Source organism: Copadichromis virginalis, linkage group LG15, assembly GCF_057382275.1.
Source record: "Copadichromis virginalis isolate Kocher_CV1m ecotype Utaka linkage group LG15, C_Virginalis_male_GT1.1, whole genome shotgun sequence".
Classification (NCBI taxonomy): domain Eukaryota; kingdom Metazoa; phylum Chordata; class Actinopteri; order Cichliformes; family Cichlidae; genus Copadichromis; species Copadichromis virginalis.
The window spans coordinates 2,994,266-3,015,224 of NC_140632.1; the positions used below are offsets into that span (position 1 = coordinate 2,994,266).

The following is a 20,959-nucleotide window of genomic DNA, read 5'->3' on the forward strand; positions in this document are numbered from 1 at the left end:
AGCTAAACTTTCATATGGTATGTCTCTGGCAACTTTAACATGATGTCCCAGGGACAACATCTACGCGATGTCTCAGGGACAACATTTACGCGATGTCTCAGGGACAACAAAGGAATGACGTCACAAGAAGGTGATTGGTCACTTGCAATGTTGAACCTGGAACAACATTAATTATGATGATGTGGGAACAAAAATGCTGACACGAGGAAATCAGATCGTCCAAACAAGTCCGTCTTCTTTCAGGCTGGGGCTGCCTAACTGAAAGAGCAGCAATTTTTAACCCGGACATATATCAGACATTTTTTCAGGATGGCAGTTTTCAGCGTATTTCTGACTTTAGCAACTCCATCACTTACATTTTTCTTCTTTCTGCTTATCGTTGCATTTCTTGCATACTGCTTGTATGTTAGACACATTCATATGAAATATGACCACATACCCGGCCCACCGAGGGACAGGTAGGTGAAGCCGTCGTCGAAACCCCTGTACTGGCATTACCAGAGAATGACCAGCTGTTTTTGTCCTCAGTTTTCTTCTGGGACACTCACCGTCGTTTTTGAGGATAATGAAAAATGGCGGAGTTGTACACGACAAATATCTGGAGTGGTAAGTGGAGCGTAAACGATGTTTTTGTGCGGTTTTTAAAAAGTTGTGATTAATAATATTTAAAGGTCAGCATGTCCTTTACAGGGCCGAGAAGTATGGGCCTGTCTACAGGACAAATGGTCTTCATTACGTTGTAGTGTGCGTGTCCAGTCCAGAGGCAACAAAGGTGAAACAGTGTGAAAGTGCTGGGCAGAAATCCTGCAATTGTTAAATTGCCAAATAATAAAAAATAACTACATTAAGCCTAACTCTCGATAATATTTGCATAAATCCAATTTCTTGCAATGTTTCATTTCATTTCCCACACCCATAAACTACACTCTTCCTACACTACTGACACTTTATTCACTTTTAGTCACTTAGAGTTATTTATTCACCTTCAGTCACTTTAATTTTAAAACTGTATATACTGTATATTCTGTGTATTTATTATTTCACTCCTATTTCCTGTTCTTATTGTTCTTATCTTCAACATATGCTGAACATTGTTTGTTAATTGCCCCTTGGGGATAAATAAAGTCTTCTGATTCTGATTCTACTTTATGTTTGTGGATTCAGGAAATCCTGATGTCCCCAAAGTACCCCAAAGATAAATTTCTTTGCAAAAAACTCTTCAGCCTATTTGGTCAAAGGTAAGACTGCCTTATCAGGCTACTTAGGTTGCTTCTCTACATTAGCATCAGACTTGTTTATTTACATTTTGCTTTATCAGTGGAACAAAATTAAATTCTCACGATAAAATGATGTCTTTTCATGAATAAATAACCAAACTGTTTTAAAGTCATCCAGCTCTTCAATACACTACCTCTGCTGATTTAGCCAGCGCAGATCTGGTGTGCACTATAATATACTTTAAAAAATGAGAAATGTTATATATTTTTATGATTATTCCATTTGAAGACATTTTGAAAAAATGCTTTTATTTTAACAGCAATTAGGAATTGGGTTTTGTGAGAATGTTTTCTCAACTTCCTTCTTTGAAGGTTCTTTGGCAATGGCCTGGTAACAGCACGGGATCATGAGAAGTGGTACAAACAGCGCCGGATCATGGACCCTGCGTTCAGCAGCACGTGAGTTATGCATTTGTTGCTTTATAAGGTATACCTTGCCTTTACCAGGCTGAAACCACTTTTGCCTTAAGAACTGCCTCATTTCTTCATGGCATACATTCAACCAGTGCTGGAAATACGTTTTGGTTGATTTTTGGTATTTTGGTCCATATGGCATCATGCAGTTGCTGCACATTTGTTGGCTGTGCATCCATCATTCAAATCCGCCACATCCTAAAGGACCTCAGCTGGAATTAGAGAGCTGACTGTGGAGCCCATTTGAACACAGTGAACTCATTAGCACGGTTAAGAATCAGACTCTGAATACTTTATTAATCCCTAAGGAAACTATTTGGATTACAGTTGCTCCAAGACAGTTACAGTAACAGACTACACTAATTAAATAATACAACATGTTACAGAATTTACAAATTTGACAAATAGCACAAATTTATCAAAAATCGCTCAATTTTAAATATCAAAAATATTGACAAAGAATATTACAGAGATGGAAAGAGGTGGAAGAAACCAGTTTAAGAGGATTTGTAATGAGTAGTTACTCAGTTTGTAGCAGTCTGGACGTTCTCATCCCATCTCTGGCATCAACAAGGCAATTTCACCCAGAGAACTAGTAGAAACAGTAGGGAGATAGTAGCAGATAGTAGGAAGGTTTTTCTTTTTTCTGTGCAACAGTATCCGTTAATTCATTTCTGTGATAGTTTGTTGGGATGTCTTGGATGTGCTGCTTCTCCGTCTAAAGCTATCATTACTTCCAGGTATCTGAGAGGTCTAACTGGAACCTTCAATGAGAGGGCAGAGAAACTGATGGATAAACTTGCAGATGTTGCTGACAGTAAAAAAGAAGCTAATATGCTCCATCTTGTCAACTGTGTCACCCTGGATGTTATTACTAAGGTATTATATTGCAGTCATTTTTACCCTTCCAAAGGGTGAGTGTGTGTGTGCATATTTGTGTATACTTTTTTCTTGATAAATTTCAGGTTGCCTTTGGGGTGGACTTGGACCTCTTGAAGAATAGTTCACCTTTCCCTAAAGCCATTGAGACATGTCTGAAAGGAATGGTTTACTACCATAGAGACGGATTTTTTCAGGTATTACTTCAGCGTTTGTTGTTATGCAGTAGTTCTGCCAACAACATTGTTATCTGAATGCCATCCTAAACCTGTCAGTTTTCCATTCCAGTTCAATCCAAAGAACAGAGGATACATTAATGAGGTGAGGGAAGCGTGCCGCCTGCTCCGTACAACTGGAGCCAAGTGGATCAGTGAGAGAAAGACCGCCATGCAAAACGGTGACGAGGTCCCCAAAGACATCCTGACACAAATCATCAAAACTGCAAGCCAAGGTTGGAGTTCCCAAATTTCACATTAGACTAGACTAGATAAGAGCAATAATATAGAATCTTGTTGAATCTGTGTGAAGAGCATAAAAACGAGTAAATAAACACACTGAAAAAAAATGATAGGACAGCACAAGTTCAGTGTCTCCCATATGAACTCTCCTTGGAGGTTTGTGTTAGTACCTGTTCATGATGAGAGCACATCTTAACATGGTAGATGTCAAATCATTTATAGGTAGTTTTTTTATCATTTCAGAGGACAGCATGACTGAAGAAGATGAGGAGTTTATGCTGGATAATTTTGTGACATTCTTCATTGCTGGTGAGTCTCTGTTATTTCATCTTTGATGTTAGAAGTAGTGCCCTGTGATTGACTGGCGATCTGATCAGGGAGGATAGTGCCATTTTCTCAGTGACAGCTGGGATAGGTTAAGAAAACAATTAAGAAAATGGACTGATGTATGAAATATTACACAATAATTTGGGCCTGCTCTATCTTTGTGGAACACCAAAAGGTTTGCTGTGTTAAAAGGCGCACAATGCAGTCACCACTTTAAGCATCAATTTTTAACTTAATGCCAAATGGTTTCATCTTTATAAAATGTTATCTATTGCAGGTATTCACAACATACATTCATTTTCATGGACTACTGACCATCCAGATGATGGATGTATTGTTATAGACTGTATATCAAAGATGGAAATAGCTTTTGTGTCTGTGGCGGGGCGTGCAATCACGCATTGTAATGGGTGCTGTATTTGTGGTTGCGATAATGTTGAGCAGGCAGCGGGAGAGCTGCAGCTCTGTGAGCATTGTGAACAGCAACCGTGTGAGTCAATAAAGTATGCTGCAAAGCATGAACTTGCACCCGGGTCTGCCGTGGTCATTTACAGTGTCTTAAAAGTGAACTTTAAAATGGAAGTGAATTAAACCTGCTTTCTTTCTGAAGCCCACGAAATGGCGATATATGCGGTTGCTCCTGTTCCTATAGAAGTCTATGGAAAAATGACTTTTTCCATAAATGGCTTTCAGTGGTGCTGTTTTTAATGTGATTTTGTAAAACCTGCAGAGTTTATAGGCTCAGGCACTCATCCTGGGTCAACACTGAATCAAAAACCAGTATGCTAGCCATACTGTCTTTGAGGAGAAGGTGGCTGGGGCCGATCTGTAGTATTAAACAACACATTCATTGGTTTGTCAGTCAAATGTCAGGTGTGTGGGCTGACCCCCTCATCATCACATCCTTTTCTTTTTGGAATCAAGATGGTGGAAACTCTCATCTTGCAGCTTTGCAATCAGACCAGTGAATGATGTTACAATAGCTGCATACATCTTTTGTACTGCCTAATGTCGTGTGTAATTTATGCTATTCCAGGCCAAGAAACAACAGCCAATCAGCTGGCTTTTGCAATCATGGAACTTGGAAGACATCCAGATATACTGGAGAAGTAAAAAGTCAAAATATATTGCGCGACAGTTTCCACTATAGCAAATAGACTTTGGTTTCTTATGGAGTTTTCTCATTTCTCAGAGCGAAGAAAGAAGTGGACGATGTTATTGGGATGAAACATGAAATAAGCTACGATGACCTGGGCAAGTTGGTCTACCTGTCACAGGTACATGTGGCAATTTGAAAATTGTGGTACTATTTTTCTGTATCTTAAAGTATCCTTGGTCTTCTGCATTAATGAGATTTGTGGTTTTAAGCATTTTCACTGCTCTGTTGAGTAGAACGGTGTTATATATATATATATATACACAAGATGTGCCGTATGAATTGTATACATCTTCTCCCAGGTGTTAAAAGAGACTCTGAGAATGTACCCCACAGCTCCGGGCACATCTCGTCATATTGCTGAAGACATGGTGATTGATGGGATCCACATACCTGGAGGATTTGTTGCTCTTGTAAGTTGTGAAGATTTTAAATATGTTTTAATATCTCCTGGTTTGAAGATGGATGTGTGTGTGTGTGTGTGTGTGTGTGTGTGTGTGTGTGTGTGTGTGTGTGTGTGTGTGTGTGTGTGTGTGTGTGCTTCTAATCATACACATGATGGGATCCACATACCTGGAGGAATAAATGCTTTAGTGAGACATGTATTTTTTGATGTGTTTCTAGCAAAGCAGGAAATACACTTCTGTATAAACATCAAGATAAGTAAATACAATATTTTCTAATGTTTAGTTCAGCTCCTATGTGAGTGGGAGACTGGACAAATTCTTCGAGGATCCACTGAAATTTGATCCAGACAGATTTCACCCAGATGCTCCCAAGTAAAGAACACACTGTTTCACCATGCTGACATGTTTTACATAATAATGTTTGTACACCCATTATTATCTCAGATAAAATGAGTTAAATTGTTCAAAGTAACTGAGGCTGTCTCTTGTCTGTTCAACAAGGCCTTATTACTGCTACTACCCTTTTTCCCTCGGTCCTCGTGCGTGCCTGGGACAGAACTTTGCTCAGGTGAGGATGACAACATAATGTGAAGACCCACTCACCTATAAACACACTGACTCATCTCTGTGGGCGCTGTTGTGTTTTTTAGATGGAGGCTAAAGTGGTGATGGCCAAACTGCTCCAAAGGTTTGACTTCACTCTCGTCCCGGGACAGACCTTTGACATCCTGGATGCTGGCACACTCAGACCAAAGAGTGGAGTGTTGTGCACTTTGGGTCACAGGGATTACAAAAATAAATGATCTTAACGGACTTCACATTGGAACAGGTCATAGGTATCTATATGGTGGGGCAGAGTTTTTACTCTTGTCTGAAAACTGATTTTTTAAAGAAATCCTTGTAATGAAAATAGTCTCATGTATGATCGTAATACACGCAATATATTCATATGAAATGCTTATAACTATTTTTATGTCTTCACTGGAATAATCTATTATTATTATGGAAACATTTTTGAGGAAGCTAGGATCAATACCATTTGCTACTGTATGTATGTACACACATATACACACACATATAAATATACACAGACACATACTGTGCAAAGCTAATTTCTTTTATTTTGCTTAGAACATAGGAACTTCTTTTCTGTTAGTAACAAATTTCCTAAATATAAAAGACACTTTCAAAGCTGTCTGTTATGTGCAGACACATCACTGATTCATCACTTGAGTTATAGGTGCCTATTGTATGCTTGAATGATTAATACCACTTTAAATAATTAAAGGAAAATCTGGCTCCTTGTAAGCAAAATATGGAGAGAACTGCAAAATGTATTGCAGTTGCTTTTTCATAGCCACTGCCTGTAGCACTCATTTAAACATGACTTTTGTGTAAATGAAATAAAACTGAAATACAATGTCTGTTTTGAGAAGTTGCCCCCTTTCTCTACCTCAGACAAACTGTATACAGTAATAACATGAATTAACAAACTGTTATTAGAGAGTGAAATCTCAGAGGCACACATCCTATGTGCCATTTTTCTTAACGGTTTAGTTTTTCACAAGAGGTTCCTACTAATGTTTCAGAATAAGAGCCCAGTTAAGAAAAGCTCTATTACTGTCTGGTGAGCGCTTTTAATTTGAAACAAATCCAGAAAGTTTGCATAAACGGCGTAAGGTACGAAATTTCACAGCGGGAGAGGTTCAGAAGTCGTGATGAAAGACTGGTGGATGATGAGTTTATTGGCTGTCAAACGAAAAGTGAAGATGTCAGACATTTTCATCTGCTGAGATAAATAAACGCCTCGCACTATAAGATGAAATGAATGCATTTTATTTGCTTTTATCTTGTTTCTTGTGTTCTTGATGAAGAAGACTTGAATATAATCTTAATATGAACAAAGCAGAGTGTTCCGGGACTCTGATCTCTTAACCTTAAGTAATTAATAAACCTGCAGGTGCCGACAGCTTTTAAGGTGGAATGCATTTTATTTACTAAAGATGATGCTTAGAGGCAGATTTACCAAGTGTGTGCGCCAGCTCAAAGCCCTCTATTGGCCTGAAATTCAGCTTCAATTAGACGCCTTTCTCTTCCCAAAATATTGCGCTCTGAAAGCACAACTTCTGCAAACACATATGAAATACAAAGCCGAAAAAAAGGCCCACTCCTTTATGTCGCAAAATCGAAACTGCGCCTGTTTAATAAATCCCAGCAGTAGCCTTTTTAAACTGTAGAGGGTTTTTGCACTTGTTCACAATGTTCGCAAAATAACAGCACGAAAGCTGTGACATTCAGTGCGTCTCCGTGGGCTCTCTACTCTGAAGTACGCTATGTCGAACTTCCGCCTAATTAGATCTGGCTGTGTGCGGTCGGTATTTGGAGCTGCTCCCTTGTTTTTCCTCCCAAAGGGTCGCCACAGCCACGGCGGCTGGATCTCCCGTTAATGCGAGTTTAGAACGACGACACTGGGGTAAACCAGCTTGTGACCTCACTGAGGCTTGTTTGTGTCTCCCCTCGGTCTTGAACCAGGGATCCTTCGCGGTGTTATAGAAAGGACAACCATCTTTGACGCAGACTTCTACGGGATATTTCTCAGGATGGCAGTTTTCAGCTTACTTCTGTCTTTGGCTGCTCAGACGCTAACTTTTCTCTTCTTTCTGCTCGTCGTTGTGTTTCTCGGATACTGCTTGTATGTTAAACACATTCATATGAAATATGACCACATACCCGGCCCACCGACGGACAGGTAGGTAAAGTTCTCGGCACTTTTGCTGACACTGCTCGACGCTGACCACTTGATTTCTTCCCCAGTTTTCTCTTCGGACACTCAGCATCGCTTTTGAGGATAATGAAAAATGGCGGAAATATGCACCAGAAACTTCTGGAGTGGTAATTTGAACGTAAACGATGGTTGTGTGTAGGAGTGATTAATAAATAATGATAAAACGTATCATTTATGCGGTAGTATGTCTTTTACAGGGCGGATGAGTATGGGCCTGTCTACAAGATATATGCTCTGCATTACGCTGTAGTGTGTGTGTCCTGTCCCGAGGCAACAAAGGTAAACTGTGACAACAGCATGAGTGTGTGCAGTAGCGGTTTTTGATACGGGCGACATGGGTCCGAGGCGGCATCGCAGTGGGGGGCGGCATCACGGGCATCGGCAAAAAATAAAAACAAATTGCTCGTATTCATGCTGCCCCGACATCATGCCAGCGCGTATTGGGAATGGCATAGGCACCGATCGGTTTTCTGTCGCCCATTTGCTGGGGCGCCAAAATAATACCACAAAATAACAGAAAATAACTTTCTCATGAAAATACGGTTATTTTCAGTAATGACAATACAGTTTGTTGCCCTAATTTTACATGGGATTTTGCCTTTTTCAAGTGCTGTTAAACATTAAATTAGGAACATTTTAATGTGATTAAACAATAAAATTAATTGTAAAAAAGGCCAATGAATGCGGCAATATGAATAATAATAATACTTAAATGTACAGAAATATACAGTTAACAGTTGGTTTAAATAATAATGGATTGCTTTCATATAGCGCTTTTTGAGACCCTCAAAGCGCTTTACAATTCCACTTTATAATTCCGCCAGAGGGAGTGTTCGCCCAGGCACGATCAGGGGCCCGTTCTTCGTACGTCGCTTACTACATCCAAGATCAAATGACACATCCAAGATCAAATCATCGCGCTAACTCTGAGCTCGCTATTCCGGTTCCCCGAACACACCTGTTGTTGACGATTAGATGAAGTAATGTGAGATCACTGGGTGGCCCAACAGGGGCTACGCATCGATAGTAGAAACATTGATCGGCAACCCTTTGATTGGTCGGCGAAAATGTCGAAGGAGCGCGCTCGGTATTTTTCGGCAGCAGAGCAAGAACTCTTGAGTGAGGGATTTCAGGAGTTTCAGAGTTTAATTAAAACGCAAGGGAACACTGCAAAGGCTGCAAAAGCAAGGAGAGAGGGCTGGCAGGAAGTTGCTGACAAATTAAACTCGTAAGTAATTTAATAATAACAATAATAATGGAGTGGATCTATATAGCGCTCTTCAAGGCACCCAAAGCGTTTTACAATGCCACTATTCAGTCACTCTCACATTCACACACTGGTAGCTGTCACAGCTGCCCTGGGACAGAAGCCAGGCTGCCATATCGCGCCATCGGCCCCTCTGGCCAACACCAGTAGGTGGTAGGGTAGATTTATCATATCACACTATATTATCCAATATTATATTACATTATATTATATTACATTATGTTATATTATATCCCCTTTCACATTAGAGCCACAACAGGACCCACTAGAACATGGGAACAAGTAAAAGGGAAATATAAGAATATTCTACAGAATGGTAATATTGATCACTTATATTGCTTTTCGTCTCTTGGACAGAGACCCTGAAATAATCTGTTTGTTTGTTTATAACAGCAACCAAGAAAAGGGGCAGCGCAAAAAAAGACAGGTGGTGGTCCTGCACCCCCTCGTCAACAAGTTGGTTAAGTAAATAATACCCTCACGGGAATATCGATATCTCTCTATGAGCACACTGTCGCGCTGAGCTAAAGGATCCTGTCTGTCCCGCAATATACGCTGGATTCTGAGGACTCTCCTTATCAATCTTGCACCTTCCACAATGGGTTGGTCGCGTATACGGACAGGACATGGCTGCGACAGGCTTCCCAAATCCACCTTCGCTTTTATAGCCATGGTCTCCCATCTTGATTACACGAAGTAATTTACAATTACTACTCTGAAATCTGAATTACATCTGTAATAATCACATACATGTAATAGAATGTTAATAGTACATTTCCCTTTTTTAGGAAATGACCTGTATGTATCTGTGTGACATCAATAAAAGGATCAAGTGCTGCATTATCTTTAGTTACATTGATGTTATTTATTTATGGTACAACAGTGGTAAAATATCGCTGTTGCTTTCGTATACATGAAGCGGAAATACCTGAGTGGCCGCGATCTAATCCTGTTTACATAAAGTAAACCTGCTCCCGAGCAGGTTTACGCTTACGGCTCTGTTGCTATGACAGCAAGTCCCGGATGGGCTTCGAAGAACCGAACGATCCAGGATCACGCGAAATCGTCAACAGTCAAATCCGGCTAACTTACTTAGCGAGGTACGAAGAACGGGCCCCTGGTGTTGTTCCAGGATCAACATTGCAAGTGACCAATCAGAATGTTGTGACGTCATACTTTTGTGACTTCGGGAAAAACCGCCGTAAAACAAAAAACTTAAGCTGCGAGAAACCGCCTCTGTCCGCCGATCAACGGACCCTGACCCTAACCCTTTAATAAACGCTAAGCAGAATTGATATTGTCCTTGGAACATTGGAATTTCATAAATGCACGAATGGCTTGGCGCGCCAAAGAATAACGTCACAAGAATGTGATTGGTCACTTGCAATGTTGTTCCTGGAACAACATTTACTATGCTGTTCCAGGAACAACAACGCGACGATATCAGATCATCCGTTCGCCCAGGGCGCCAAACAGGCTAGGACCGCCGCTGAGTGTGTGAAAGTGCTTGGCACAAATCCTGCCCTTAACTTCAAAGTGTGAACTACTGACATTTTGGTTTCACTAAGCATAACTCCTGATAATATTCGTATCAAATCTTCTTTCTCTAAAAAAAAATTTTCTGTCTTTCTGCTCCTGGCTTCAGCAAATATTGATGTCCACAAAATACCCCAAAGATAAACTTGTTTATAAGAGACTTGCCAACCTGTTTGGTCAAAGGTAAGACTGCCTTATCAGGTGCTTTTTTGTAGCGATGCACCAGTTCTAAAAGGCTGTGCTGTTACTGATATCGTTTTAACTTCAGTTACTGGCTGGAATTGATCAACAAAGGCAGATATCAGTAGATACCAGTGTGATACTTTGCATTCATTTACCAATATTTAGAGGTGGAGTGAGCTTTGCAATACTCTTATTTGTTTAACACCTGGGGCCCGTTCTTCGTACGTCGCTTACTACATCCAAGATCAAATCATCGCGCTAACCGTGAGCTCGCTAATCCGGTTCCCCGAACACACCTGCTGTTGACGATTACTACAGCTGGACGCAGGAATGTGACATCACTGGGTGTCGTAAAAGGGGCTACGCATCGATAGTAGAAACATTGATCGGCAACCCTTTGATTGGTCGGCGAAAATGTCGAAGGGGCGTGCTCGGTATTTTCCGGCAGCAGAGCAAGAACTCATGAGTGAGGGATTACAGGAGTTTCAGAGTTTAATTAAAACGCAAGAGAACACTGCAAAGGCTGCAAAAGCAAGGAGAGAGGGCTGGCAGAAAGTTGCTGACAAATCAAACTCGTAGGTAATTTAATAATAATAATAATAATGGATTGGATTTATATAGCGCTTTCCAAGGCACCCAAAGCGCTTTACGATACCACTATTCATTCACTCCCACATTCACACACTGGTGGAGGCAGCTACGGTTGTAGCCAGGCTGCCATATCGTGCCATCGGCCCCTCTGGCCAACACCAGTAGGCGGTAGGGTAGATCTATCATATGACACTATATTGTCCAATATCATATGGCATTATATTATATTATAATATGTTATATTATATCCCCTTTCACATTAGAGCCACAACAGGACCCACAAGAACATGGGAACAAGTAAAAGTGGAATACAGGAGTATTCTACAGAATGGTAATATTTGTCTCTTAGATTGCTTTGCGTCTCTTGGCAAGGTAATACTGGCCTGTAATACTCTGTTAGTTTGTTCATAACAGCAACCAAGAAAAGGGCAGAGGAAAAAAAGACAGGTGGTGGTCCTGCACCCCCTCGTCAACAAGTTGGTTAAGTAAATAATACCCTCACGGGAATATCGATATCTCTCTATGAGCACACTGTCGCGCTGAGCTAAAGGATCCTGTCTGTCCCGCAATATACGCTGGATTCTGAGGACTCTCCTTATCAATCTTGCACCTTCCGCAATGGGTTGGTCGCGTATACGGACAGGACATGGCTGCGACAGGCTTCCCAAATCCACCTTCGCTTTTATAGCCGTGGTCTCTCATCTTGATTACACGAAGTGATTTCCAATTACTACTCTGAAATCTGAATTACATCTGTAATAATCACATACATGTAATAGAATGTTAATAGTTCATTTCCCTTTTTTAGGAAATGACCTGTATGTATCTGTGTGACATCAATAAAAGGATCAAGTGCTGCATTATCTTTAGTTACATTGATAATATTTATTTATGGTGAAACAGTGGAAAAATATCGCTGTTGCTTTCGTATAAATGAAGCGGACATACCTGCGTGGCCGCGATCTAATCCTGTTTACATAAAGTAAGCCTGCTCCCGAGCAGGTTTACGCTTACGGCTCTGTTGCTATGACAGCAAGTCCCGGATGAGCTTCGGGGAACCGACTGATCCAGGATCACGCGAAATCGTCAACAATCTAATCCGGCTAACCTACTTAGCGAGGTACGAAGAACGGGCCCCAGGACTAAGATTAAGACTCACAGGTATAATACAGACCACCACTGTACTCAGTGTTGGGAAGGTTACTTTTGAAATGTATTCCACTACAGATTACAGAATACATGCCCCAAAATGTATTTTGTAATTGCTTAATATATAAGTAATATACTTTGGATTACTTAATATATTATCATGCTTTTTAACAACTAATGAATGTCCTATTGCTGTGTGATTTATTACTATTACTGAAGGCTACTCACCATACCATTAGCAACTAGATGTTTAAATCTTAATATAAATGAGTAACAGTAGGTGGACATTAGGTAAGGCTGCACTTTTTGCAGCGATCTCATATAGAAAACTATTCCGCGCGTATATAAAACAGGTCTGTGGCTCTGAACCGTAGTAAAGGACCTCTGGCTAATACGTCGGGTTCGTGTCGGGCTCGTAGCCAAAAACTAGCTTTACTTTGTTGTCTGGGTCAACTTTGGTAGCAGAGACAGAGAGAGGCGTTGAAAGGCTGCTTATTGTTTCAGAGGAAAACGGGAACACAGCGTACAGTCGAGTCTTAACAGCTTACTTACAACTGGGCTCGTCAGGCTCTCTGTTTGGCTGCAGTGGTTATTATTATATTTACATGCTTGCAGCTCCCGTTTCTGCTCGGTGACAGCTCGTACTTTTCCACTCACCTTTTTCTCCCTCCCTCGCTTACAGACACATAACGGGTATGACAGTCCATTCTCCCTGCAGCACGGACTACACTGCCCATCAGGCTACATGCTTTAGGGCTATGCATGTAACACTCTGCTATTGCCTTCATATTAAATCATTTTTTGAATATTTCTTCACGTCATTATGAGACGCGAGATTGAGACATGGGCATTTGAGCCTCTTAATGCGTGTTTTGTTTGTTTCCACCGGTGTGGAATTACCAAAAATAGAGAGGGCAGAGCCGAACATATGAAACAGGAAAAGACCGCCGTGGAATCCCTTTATTTCAACAAAGTAACTGTATTCTAAATACCACCCTTATAAACAGTAACTGTAACCGAATACAGTTACTCATATTTTATGTTTTAAATACGTAACAGCGGTACATGTATTCCTTTACTCCCCAACACTGACTGTACTGCAGAGATGGGAATCAATGACGTACTAATACTTTATCACATACTTAAGTAGCCTTTTTCCCTCACTGTGGAGGCAGTCTGAGAAAGCTCGGTGAGTCCATCAGGATCGCGTCGTTCTGTCATGTATTCGCTGTATGGCAGGCAGGATGTGGATTCAGGAGACAGAACATAAACTCAAATCTAGCAAAAATAATCATAAAATCTCAAACAATAACTGGGCAGGAACGAGGAATCCAAACACTAGGAATTTTCTGGGAAACACAGAATAAGGTAATACGCAACCATGAGGGAAGAGGGGCAATGTGGCAATGAACAAAGGGAGACAGAGATAATATATACTCACAGGATAATAAGAGAAGACAGCAGATGGCACGCACAGCTTAAAACTATAGGAGGACCAGATAGGAACATTTAGATTAGATGCAACCTGAATGCCAACAGTAAGCAAAACTAACAGTAACTAAAACTCAGAGGAATAAAATAACGTATTTTGTCGACTGTCTTCTTTGTAGGCTCTTAGGCAACGGCCTGGCAACAGCACGGGATCATGAGCAGTGGTACAAACAGCGCCGGATCATGGACCCTGCATTCAGCAGCCTGTGAGTTTCACAGTTATCACAAAAAGACAAAAGAGTTTGTTTGTTCAACCACTGATTTTTTTCCAAATGAATTTCTGTGGTAGTTTGTTGGCAGGTTCTGGCTCCTCCGGTTAAAGCTATCATTACTTCCAGGTATCTGAGAGGTCTGATGGGAACCTTCAATGAGAGGGCAGAGAAACTGATGGATAAACTTGCAGATGTTGCTGACAGTAAAACAGAAGCTAATATGCTCCAGCTTGTCAACTATGTTACCCTGGATGTTATTACTAAGGTTTTATATTACAGTCAGTTTTACAGCTTTTACAGCAGTCTTTATCCAAATAATATTTCCTCATGTTTGTGTTTTTCCTTGATAAATCTCAGGTTGCTTTCGGGGTGGACTTGGACCTGCTGAAGAACACTTCACAGTTCCCTAAAGCCATTGAGACATGTTTGAAAGGGATGGCTCACTACATTAGAGACAACTTTTTCGAGGTATTACTTTAGTGTTTTTTGATGAGCGAGATGAGAGATGAGATAGCCTTTATTTGTCAGTTGCAGTTGCCCACAACTGAGATGACAAACCTTGCCGACCGTACATAGAATACACAAACATCACATTGGGGAGACAGGTCAGGCTAGGTAGCAAGGAAAAAAAAAACATCGAAATGTGTAACACAAAAGGATAATCCAGGAATGCACAGATATCAACACACCATAACACAATAAAACACAGACAAGCAACATGGGAGAGTATTCCAGTGTGTACAGCTGATCTGGGTCCACTGCAATCTTCGATTGCACCTCCAGCTGATCCGGTATCCACATCGGATGGGAGGTACGCATGGGAGGAGGCGTTGGATTCGGGGGAGGGAGGGTGATAGTGAGTATCAGCGTACATGTTTTGTGCGTGTGTGTGTGTGTATCCCATGTTCAGCTGAGAGAAAATGTCACCACGCCCGGTTAAGCATCAGTCAACAGTCTCCAGTTGACCCAGGTGGCCTTGAATGAGGTACAAAGAGTTCGACAACAATCCTGTTATCATGGGAAGAATTTGTTGTTCCAGTCAGCTTCGACCTTGGCAGGCCTTCAGCTGGCGCCGGTGGGATAGCCACATGAGTGAAGCTGGTGAATGTTTGGGTTTAGTGCAAACAACGGCATCCAATTTTTACAGTTGGTTTAATGTCCATCACTGGTCACCAATTATCTCAATTCCCATTGTTCTTCTCCAAGATGTTATCCATATTGCGTTCAAAACACAGTCTGAGTACTCCCAGCCCTGCCAATCGTCTATCATGTTGGCCAGCCTTATGGGATTTTGAACAGCTGTAGCCGCTTCTTGTTCTTCGATAAGCCAGCTCCAAGCCAGCTCCAATCAGCCCGAACTCCGTTATCGTGGTTCCAAATTGGTAGATGTCGTTCAATGTCCTCCGTCGAGTGTTGCCAGACACACGACGCAACCGACCATGGAGTATCCGGCAGCAAACGTCTCCGCAGGACAATCGGGCTCTCCCAAGCCTAGCAGGTTGTCAATTCCATTACGGGACCAGTTGATCAAATCCATAATTCTTTAGGTTTTAGAGAACAAGACCGAGAAACTCTTTGAGGGTTAGAGTTAGACGAGACTAGACAAACACCTAGAAGCAGCAGCAGAGAAGATAAGGGAGGGAGAGGGGGAGGCGTCCGCCTCCTCCAAGAGCCAAAGAAGAAGAAAGTATGTACTGCAAGTCTTGTTGCATGGAATGTTAACTTCTTCAATCTGCCATTCCAGTTTAATCCAAAGAACAGAGGATACATTAATGAGGTGAGGGAAGCGTGCCGCCTGCTGCGCAAAACTGGATCTCAGTGGATCGCTGAGAGAAAGGCCGCCATTGAAAACGGTGACGAGGTCCCCAAGGACATCCTGACACAAATCATCAAAACTGCCAACCAAGGTTGTAATCCCTAAATTTCACATTTGAATAGACTCAGTAAGCCTTGAGCATTGATTTTAAATTGCTGTGAATAGTACACACAAGAGTAAACAAATACACTGAGTTTTTAGTTGTGGCGAGTGGAGTGTTCTTTGTTGTGGTCTGCGTGCTGATGCTGAAGAAGCGACATCATGCCGATGACACCAGCAAACTAAATAAACTGATCAGGAAGGCTGGCTCTGTGATTCGCTTGAAAATGGACACTTTGGAAGCTTTGCCGAATATAAACAGATGACTGATAGAGACATTAACACAGAAGACATTGTATCATCTGACGTGTAATAAATGAAAAAAAGAGAAGGAAGCCAAATATTAATTTATATGTCAATTTTCTTATTGTTTCAGAGGAAATCATGACTGAAGAAGATGAGGAATTTATGCTGGACAATTTCGTGACATTCTTCATTGCAGGTGAGTCTCTGTTATTTCGTGTGTCTCCAGCAGACTGTGATACTGAAGAGCATAAGCGGTTAACAAAGTAGATGGGTAGTTGGATGGATCTGTGAAATGTTACAAAATAAGTTGGATGTTGTGCTTCCTTCTGGCACACTGCAAGGCTTAACTGCCACAGCATATTCGTCCACATATATGAAGCCCCCTTCATCAAAGACTGGTTTAAATCCAAACACTGAACCTTGGGGTACACCAGAAGTGACCGGGAATAGACGAGAGTGGAATGCTTTCAGTTGAATAAACTGGGAGTGGTCAAGGAGCTATGGTTGTAACCAGGTCAGGGAGCTGAACAGGATGATGAATGAGTGACTGGACCAGAGACTGGACTACAGACTGAACTGACTGGAGTGGGTCAGAGATGCCGAGAGAGGAAAGTCTGCTTAGAAGGACAGAATGAGAGATCGTGTCGAAGGCTGAGCTCAGATCCAAAAGGACGAGAATGGTGAGAAGACCAGAGTCAGCTCCGACTCGAAGATCATTAGTGACTTTAAATAAAGCAGTTTCTGTACTGTGACATGAACGAACACCAGACTGAAATCTCTCGTAGATGTTATTATTATCCAGGTGTGAATGAAGTTGAACTGCAACTACTTTTTCAAGTATTTTATAGATGAAGGGTAAATTAGAAATTGTACGGCGGTTGTTAAAGTTGTTAGGATCTAAAGAAGGTTTTTTCAGCATGGGAGTGACTGAAGTCTGTGAAGGTTCTCAGTCATCCAGGTCATCGTAGTCAAAGGAGCTTGCAAAGAAGGGCGTCTGGACTTCTTTAAGTTACTTGAAGACGTTTCACCTCTCGTCCGAGAAGCTTCTTCAGTTCTAAGGTCAAATGGTGGAGAGTCCCAGATATAAACCTAGTGGGAGTGACCCCCCACAGAGGGACAAAAGGACCCCCTGATGATCCTCTTTGTCTCAGGCGATTAGAGGATCATCAGGGGTCCTTTTGTCCCTCTGTGGGGGGTCACTCCCACTAGGTTTATATCTGGGACTCTCCACCATTTGACCTTAGAACTGAAGAAGCTTCTCGGATGAGAGGTGAAACGTCTTCAAGTAACTTAAAGAAGTCCAGACGCCCTTCTTTGCAAGCTCCTTTGACAAAGTGACTGAAGCAATCTTGACTAAGGAGGGGACGACACCGGTGGTGAGTGAAGAGTGAATGATAGCAGAGATGAGTGGGAGTAAGGAAGAGAGGCAGGATTTCACAAGCCCTGTAGGCATAGGGTCAAGATGACATGTGGCAGGCTTTGAGTTACATATAAACTCAGAAATATCAGATAAATCAGGAAGATGGAAAGTGGAAAACGGCTCAAAATAGAGAAAAGGTTCTGGAGAGGGGGTAGACACAACAATTGAACTGAGTTGCTGGTGGATGTTATTGATTTTTGTAGTCCAGAGCAGCATCAAGGAGTTACAGGTTTCTTGTGCCTTGTTGATTCGAGTCTTTATGCTGAAGTACATGGTATTTGTAGATTTCTGCATCAACAGGAATCTAAATAATGGCTTGCTGCTATCATGAGTGTGCAGTGCTCTTGGCTTCACCGTCTGAGCTGTCTTTTGATTGTGACCCCTGGTTTCAAAAATGCTAAGCAATGGAGGAAATGCTAAACTTGAAACTTGAAAAACAGCAGCTTCTTTTGTATATAGTGTATGTTGTAACATTTTATTGAGCTTCATGGTGGTAATATTCAATTTTGATACATTTGTGCTATTTCAGGCCAAGAAACAACAGCCAATCAGCTGGCGTTTTGCATCATGGAACTCGGAAGACATCCTGATATACTGGAAAAGTAAAAAGTCAAAATATAGCACATAACAGTTTCCATTAGAACAAGTGAACTTTGGTTTCTTATGGAGTTTTCTCATTTCTCAGAGCGAAGAAAGAAGTGGACGATGTTATTGGGATGAAACGTGAAATAAGCTACGATGACCTGGGCAAGTTGGTCTACCTGTCACAGGTACACGTGGCAATTTGAAAATTGTGGTAATGTTTTTAGTGTGATTTGTAATCTCATGTTCACCCATGGATTCAAAATTAGTCAACTAACAATGAAAGACTGTATCAACAGTAAACTTAGGCTCTCAGTCTTGTTTTTATAAAACAAGATGCACCATAAACGTTGTAATCTTCCCCCAGGTGCTAAAAGAGACTCTGAGAATTTATCCCGTGACTCCGGCCACATCTCGTGATATTGCTGAAGACATGGTCATTGATGGTGTCCACATACCTGGAGGATTTGTTGCTGTAGTGAGTCATAGATATTTTTTTTTTATGTGTTTCTAGCTTCAAAGCAGAAAATAAACTTCTGTTTTATAATAATGGATTGGATTTATATAGCGCTTTTCAAGGCACCCAAAGCGCTTTACAATGCCACTATTCATTCACTCTCGCATTCACACACTGGTGGAGGCAGCTACAGTTGTAGCCACAGCTGCCCTGGGGCAGACTGACAGAAGCGAGGCTGCCATATCGCGCCATCGGCCCCTCTGGCCAACACCAGTAGGCGGTAGGGTAAAGTGTCTTGCCCTACAAGACAGTTACCTGGAATCAAGACGAATAAATAACCTATTCTCATATTTAGTTCAGCTCCTATGTGAGCGGGAGACTGGACAAATTCTTCAAGGATCCACTAAGATTTGATCCAGACAGATTTCACCCAGATGCTCCCAAGTAAGAAAAACACTGTTTCACCATGCTGACTTTATTACGTTTAATGTTTGCACACACTTTATTATCTCAGACTAAATGAGTGAAACGGTTCACAGTAACTGAGGCTGTCTCTCGTCTGTTCAACAAGGCCTTATTACTGCTACTACCCCTTTGCCCTCGGTCCTCGCTCGTGTCTGGGAAAGAACTTTGCTCAGGTGAGGATGACAGCGTAAGTCAACATGAAGACCCGCTCACCTATAAACACACTGACTCATCTCTGTGGGCGCTGTTGTGCTTTTTAGATGGAGGCTAAAGTGGTGATGGCCAAACTGCTCCAGAGGTTTGACTTCACTCTTGTGCCGGGACAGACCTTTGACATCCTGGATGCTGGAATGCTCAGACCTAAGAGTGGAGTAATTTGCTCTTTCGCTCACAGGGAATAAAAAGAATAAATGGCCATAAAGCACCAATACATTAGAAGAGGTCATAGTAGTCTATAGAGTAAAACTGGGCTTTTATTCATATCTAAAACTGTCACTTAAAAAAGAAGAAGAAAACCTTGTAATGAAAACAATAATGGTGTGATTTAAATACATAGCATATTCATATGAAGTTATGTCGTGTTTTTTATTTATTACAATAATGAATATAAAACTACTTGTTGGCCAACAGGGAGTCTGTAGAAACTGTGCTGCTGTTGGCTGAAGACAAAGGAAGAGTAAAAGGGGAAGGTATGTTTGGAGGCAGAGAGAGAGAGAAGGTAGGAGTGGAGGTGAGAGTAGGAATTTAAAATGTAGGGACTATGACTGGTGGAGGTGGTGTGACAGAAGAGGATCCTAGGGATGGAATGAGGTGGAGGCAGATGATCTGGAAACTACTAAAGGAAGCAGGAAAAAGAAGAGGAAGAAATCCTTTCTGATGCAACAACAAAAGGAGTCTTGTGTCTGTGCGAATGACCAGATCTTTTGCTTGATAGGCAAATGTGTTAACCACTACACTTCAGAGCCACCCATTACAATAGTCAGTATATAGAAACATTTCTGAGGGGCGCTGGTCTCTAAGGTATTGCCATTTGTTACTTTTATACACTGCTGATATATATTTTTTAGTTTATATTATGTAGTTGCTTTTTCATAGCCATTGAACCACAGAAGCTTTAGTGTCTGTAACTAATTTAAGCACAGGTTTTATGTAAATGAAAATAAAACTGAAACTTTAATGTTTGTCAGTGTGATGTTATTTGTGTTTGCGGTGTAGTGATTTCTTATGTACCCAACTTGCTCTTTTAATGCAATTACCAACAGTGTACACATGGGGGCGCTAAGCTCCTGCACAGAAACCTGACTTTTAAAGCAGAGGCAGCACAACAACCACGATCAAGACTATCGATTAAAATGTTATCCAATAAAAGATCAGTTTTATTAAACGATTCAAAATCACAGATATAAAACAAACACTCAATATACCTACAATATTGATCGATTTCCCCGCGCGCAGTCGATCTAGAGCTTGATTGATTCCTCCATTAAAACTCGTGTTCACACTAATAAGTCCAGCAGCACGCATTAAAAACCGGCACCTACCATAATAAATTATTAGATCTGCAGACTGCAGATCTAATAATTAATCTCCAAAGGTCTGGAACTTCCCACAGAAGACCACTGACCTCCCCTCACACACCCACTACCTTTTAAAGCTCCTGGGCCAATCACACGGCAGAAGTCAGCGAACTGTCAAGGGACACTTGTTACACACCTTTAACACGGACGTCTCCGGGACATTTT

At 41.4% G+C, this 20,959-nt stretch overlaps 2 protein-coding genes and 1 long non-coding RNA gene across 3 annotated transcripts; all 3 read left to right on the top strand.

Moving 5' to 3' along the window:
* Nucleotides 1-177: 177 nt before the first annotated feature.
* On the top strand, nucleotides 178-6,342 carry LOC146691523 (cholesterol 24-hydroxylase-like). Its single transcript, XM_085431340.1, has 15 exons — nucleotides 178-458; nucleotides 529-606; nucleotides 691-772; nucleotides 1,165-1,238; nucleotides 1,590-1,676; nucleotides 2,432-2,570; nucleotides 2,657-2,767; nucleotides 2,859-3,021; nucleotides 3,272-3,337; nucleotides 4,392-4,464; nucleotides 4,548-4,632; nucleotides 4,814-4,924; nucleotides 5,202-5,290; nucleotides 5,420-5,486; nucleotides 5,569-6,342. Exons 1-15 carry the CDS (start codon nucleotides 310-312, stop codon nucleotides 5,719-5,721), a joined length of 1,527 nt encoding a protein of 508 aa, XP_085287466.1. The 5' UTR covers nucleotides 178-309; the 3' UTR covers nucleotides 5,722-6,342.
* An 858-nt stretch (nucleotides 6,343-7,200) lies between these two features.
* LOC146691524 (cholesterol 24-hydroxylase-like) lies at nucleotides 7,201-20,398 on the top strand. Its single transcript, XM_085431341.1, has 15 exons — nucleotides 7,201-7,667; nucleotides 7,733-7,810; nucleotides 7,901-7,982; nucleotides 10,616-10,689; nucleotides 14,040-14,126; nucleotides 14,259-14,397; nucleotides 14,490-14,600; nucleotides 15,877-16,039; nucleotides 16,424-16,489; nucleotides 18,243-18,315; nucleotides 18,399-18,483; nucleotides 18,663-18,773; nucleotides 19,108-19,196; nucleotides 19,324-19,390; nucleotides 19,478-20,398. Exons 1-15 carry the CDS (start codon nucleotides 7,519-7,521, stop codon nucleotides 19,616-19,618), a joined length of 1,515 nt encoding a protein of 504 aa, XP_085287467.1. The 5' UTR covers nucleotides 7,201-7,518; the 3' UTR covers nucleotides 19,619-20,398.
* LOC146691525 (uncharacterized) lies at nucleotides 9,435-10,151 on the top strand. Its single transcript, XR_014915071.1, has 2 exons — nucleotides 9,435-9,921; nucleotides 9,953-10,151. It is a non-coding gene; the product is annotated as an uncharacterized LOC146691525 (long non-coding RNA).
* Nucleotides 20,399-20,959: the final 561 nt, after the last annotated feature.

Bases quoted from the DNA above. Each gene is read 5' to 3' on its own strand.
- LOC146691523 (XM_085431340.1), top strand. From the start codon at position 310: ATGGCAGTTTTCAGCGTATTTCTGACTTTAGCAACTCCATCACTTACA. The intron at 4,633-4,813 runs GTACATGTGGCA...ATCTTCTCCCAG, and splicing joins AGTTGGTCTACCTGTCACAG to GTGTTAAAAGAGACTCTGAG. The intron at 5,291-5,419 runs GTAAAGAACACA...CTGTTCAACAAG, and splicing joins TTTCACCCAGATGCTCCCAA to GCCTTATTACTGCTACTACC.
- LOC146691524 (XM_085431341.1), top strand. From the start codon at position 7,519: ATGGCAGTTTTCAGCTTACTTCTGTCTTTGGCTGCTCAGACGCTAACT. The intron at 19,197-19,323 runs GTAAGAAAAACA...CTGTTCAACAAG, and splicing joins TTTCACCCAGATGCTCCCAA to GCCTTATTACTGCTACTACC. The intron at 19,391-19,477 runs GTGAGGATGACA...TGTGCTTTTTAG, and splicing joins TGGGAAAGAACTTTGCTCAG to ATGGAGGCTAAAGTGGTGAT.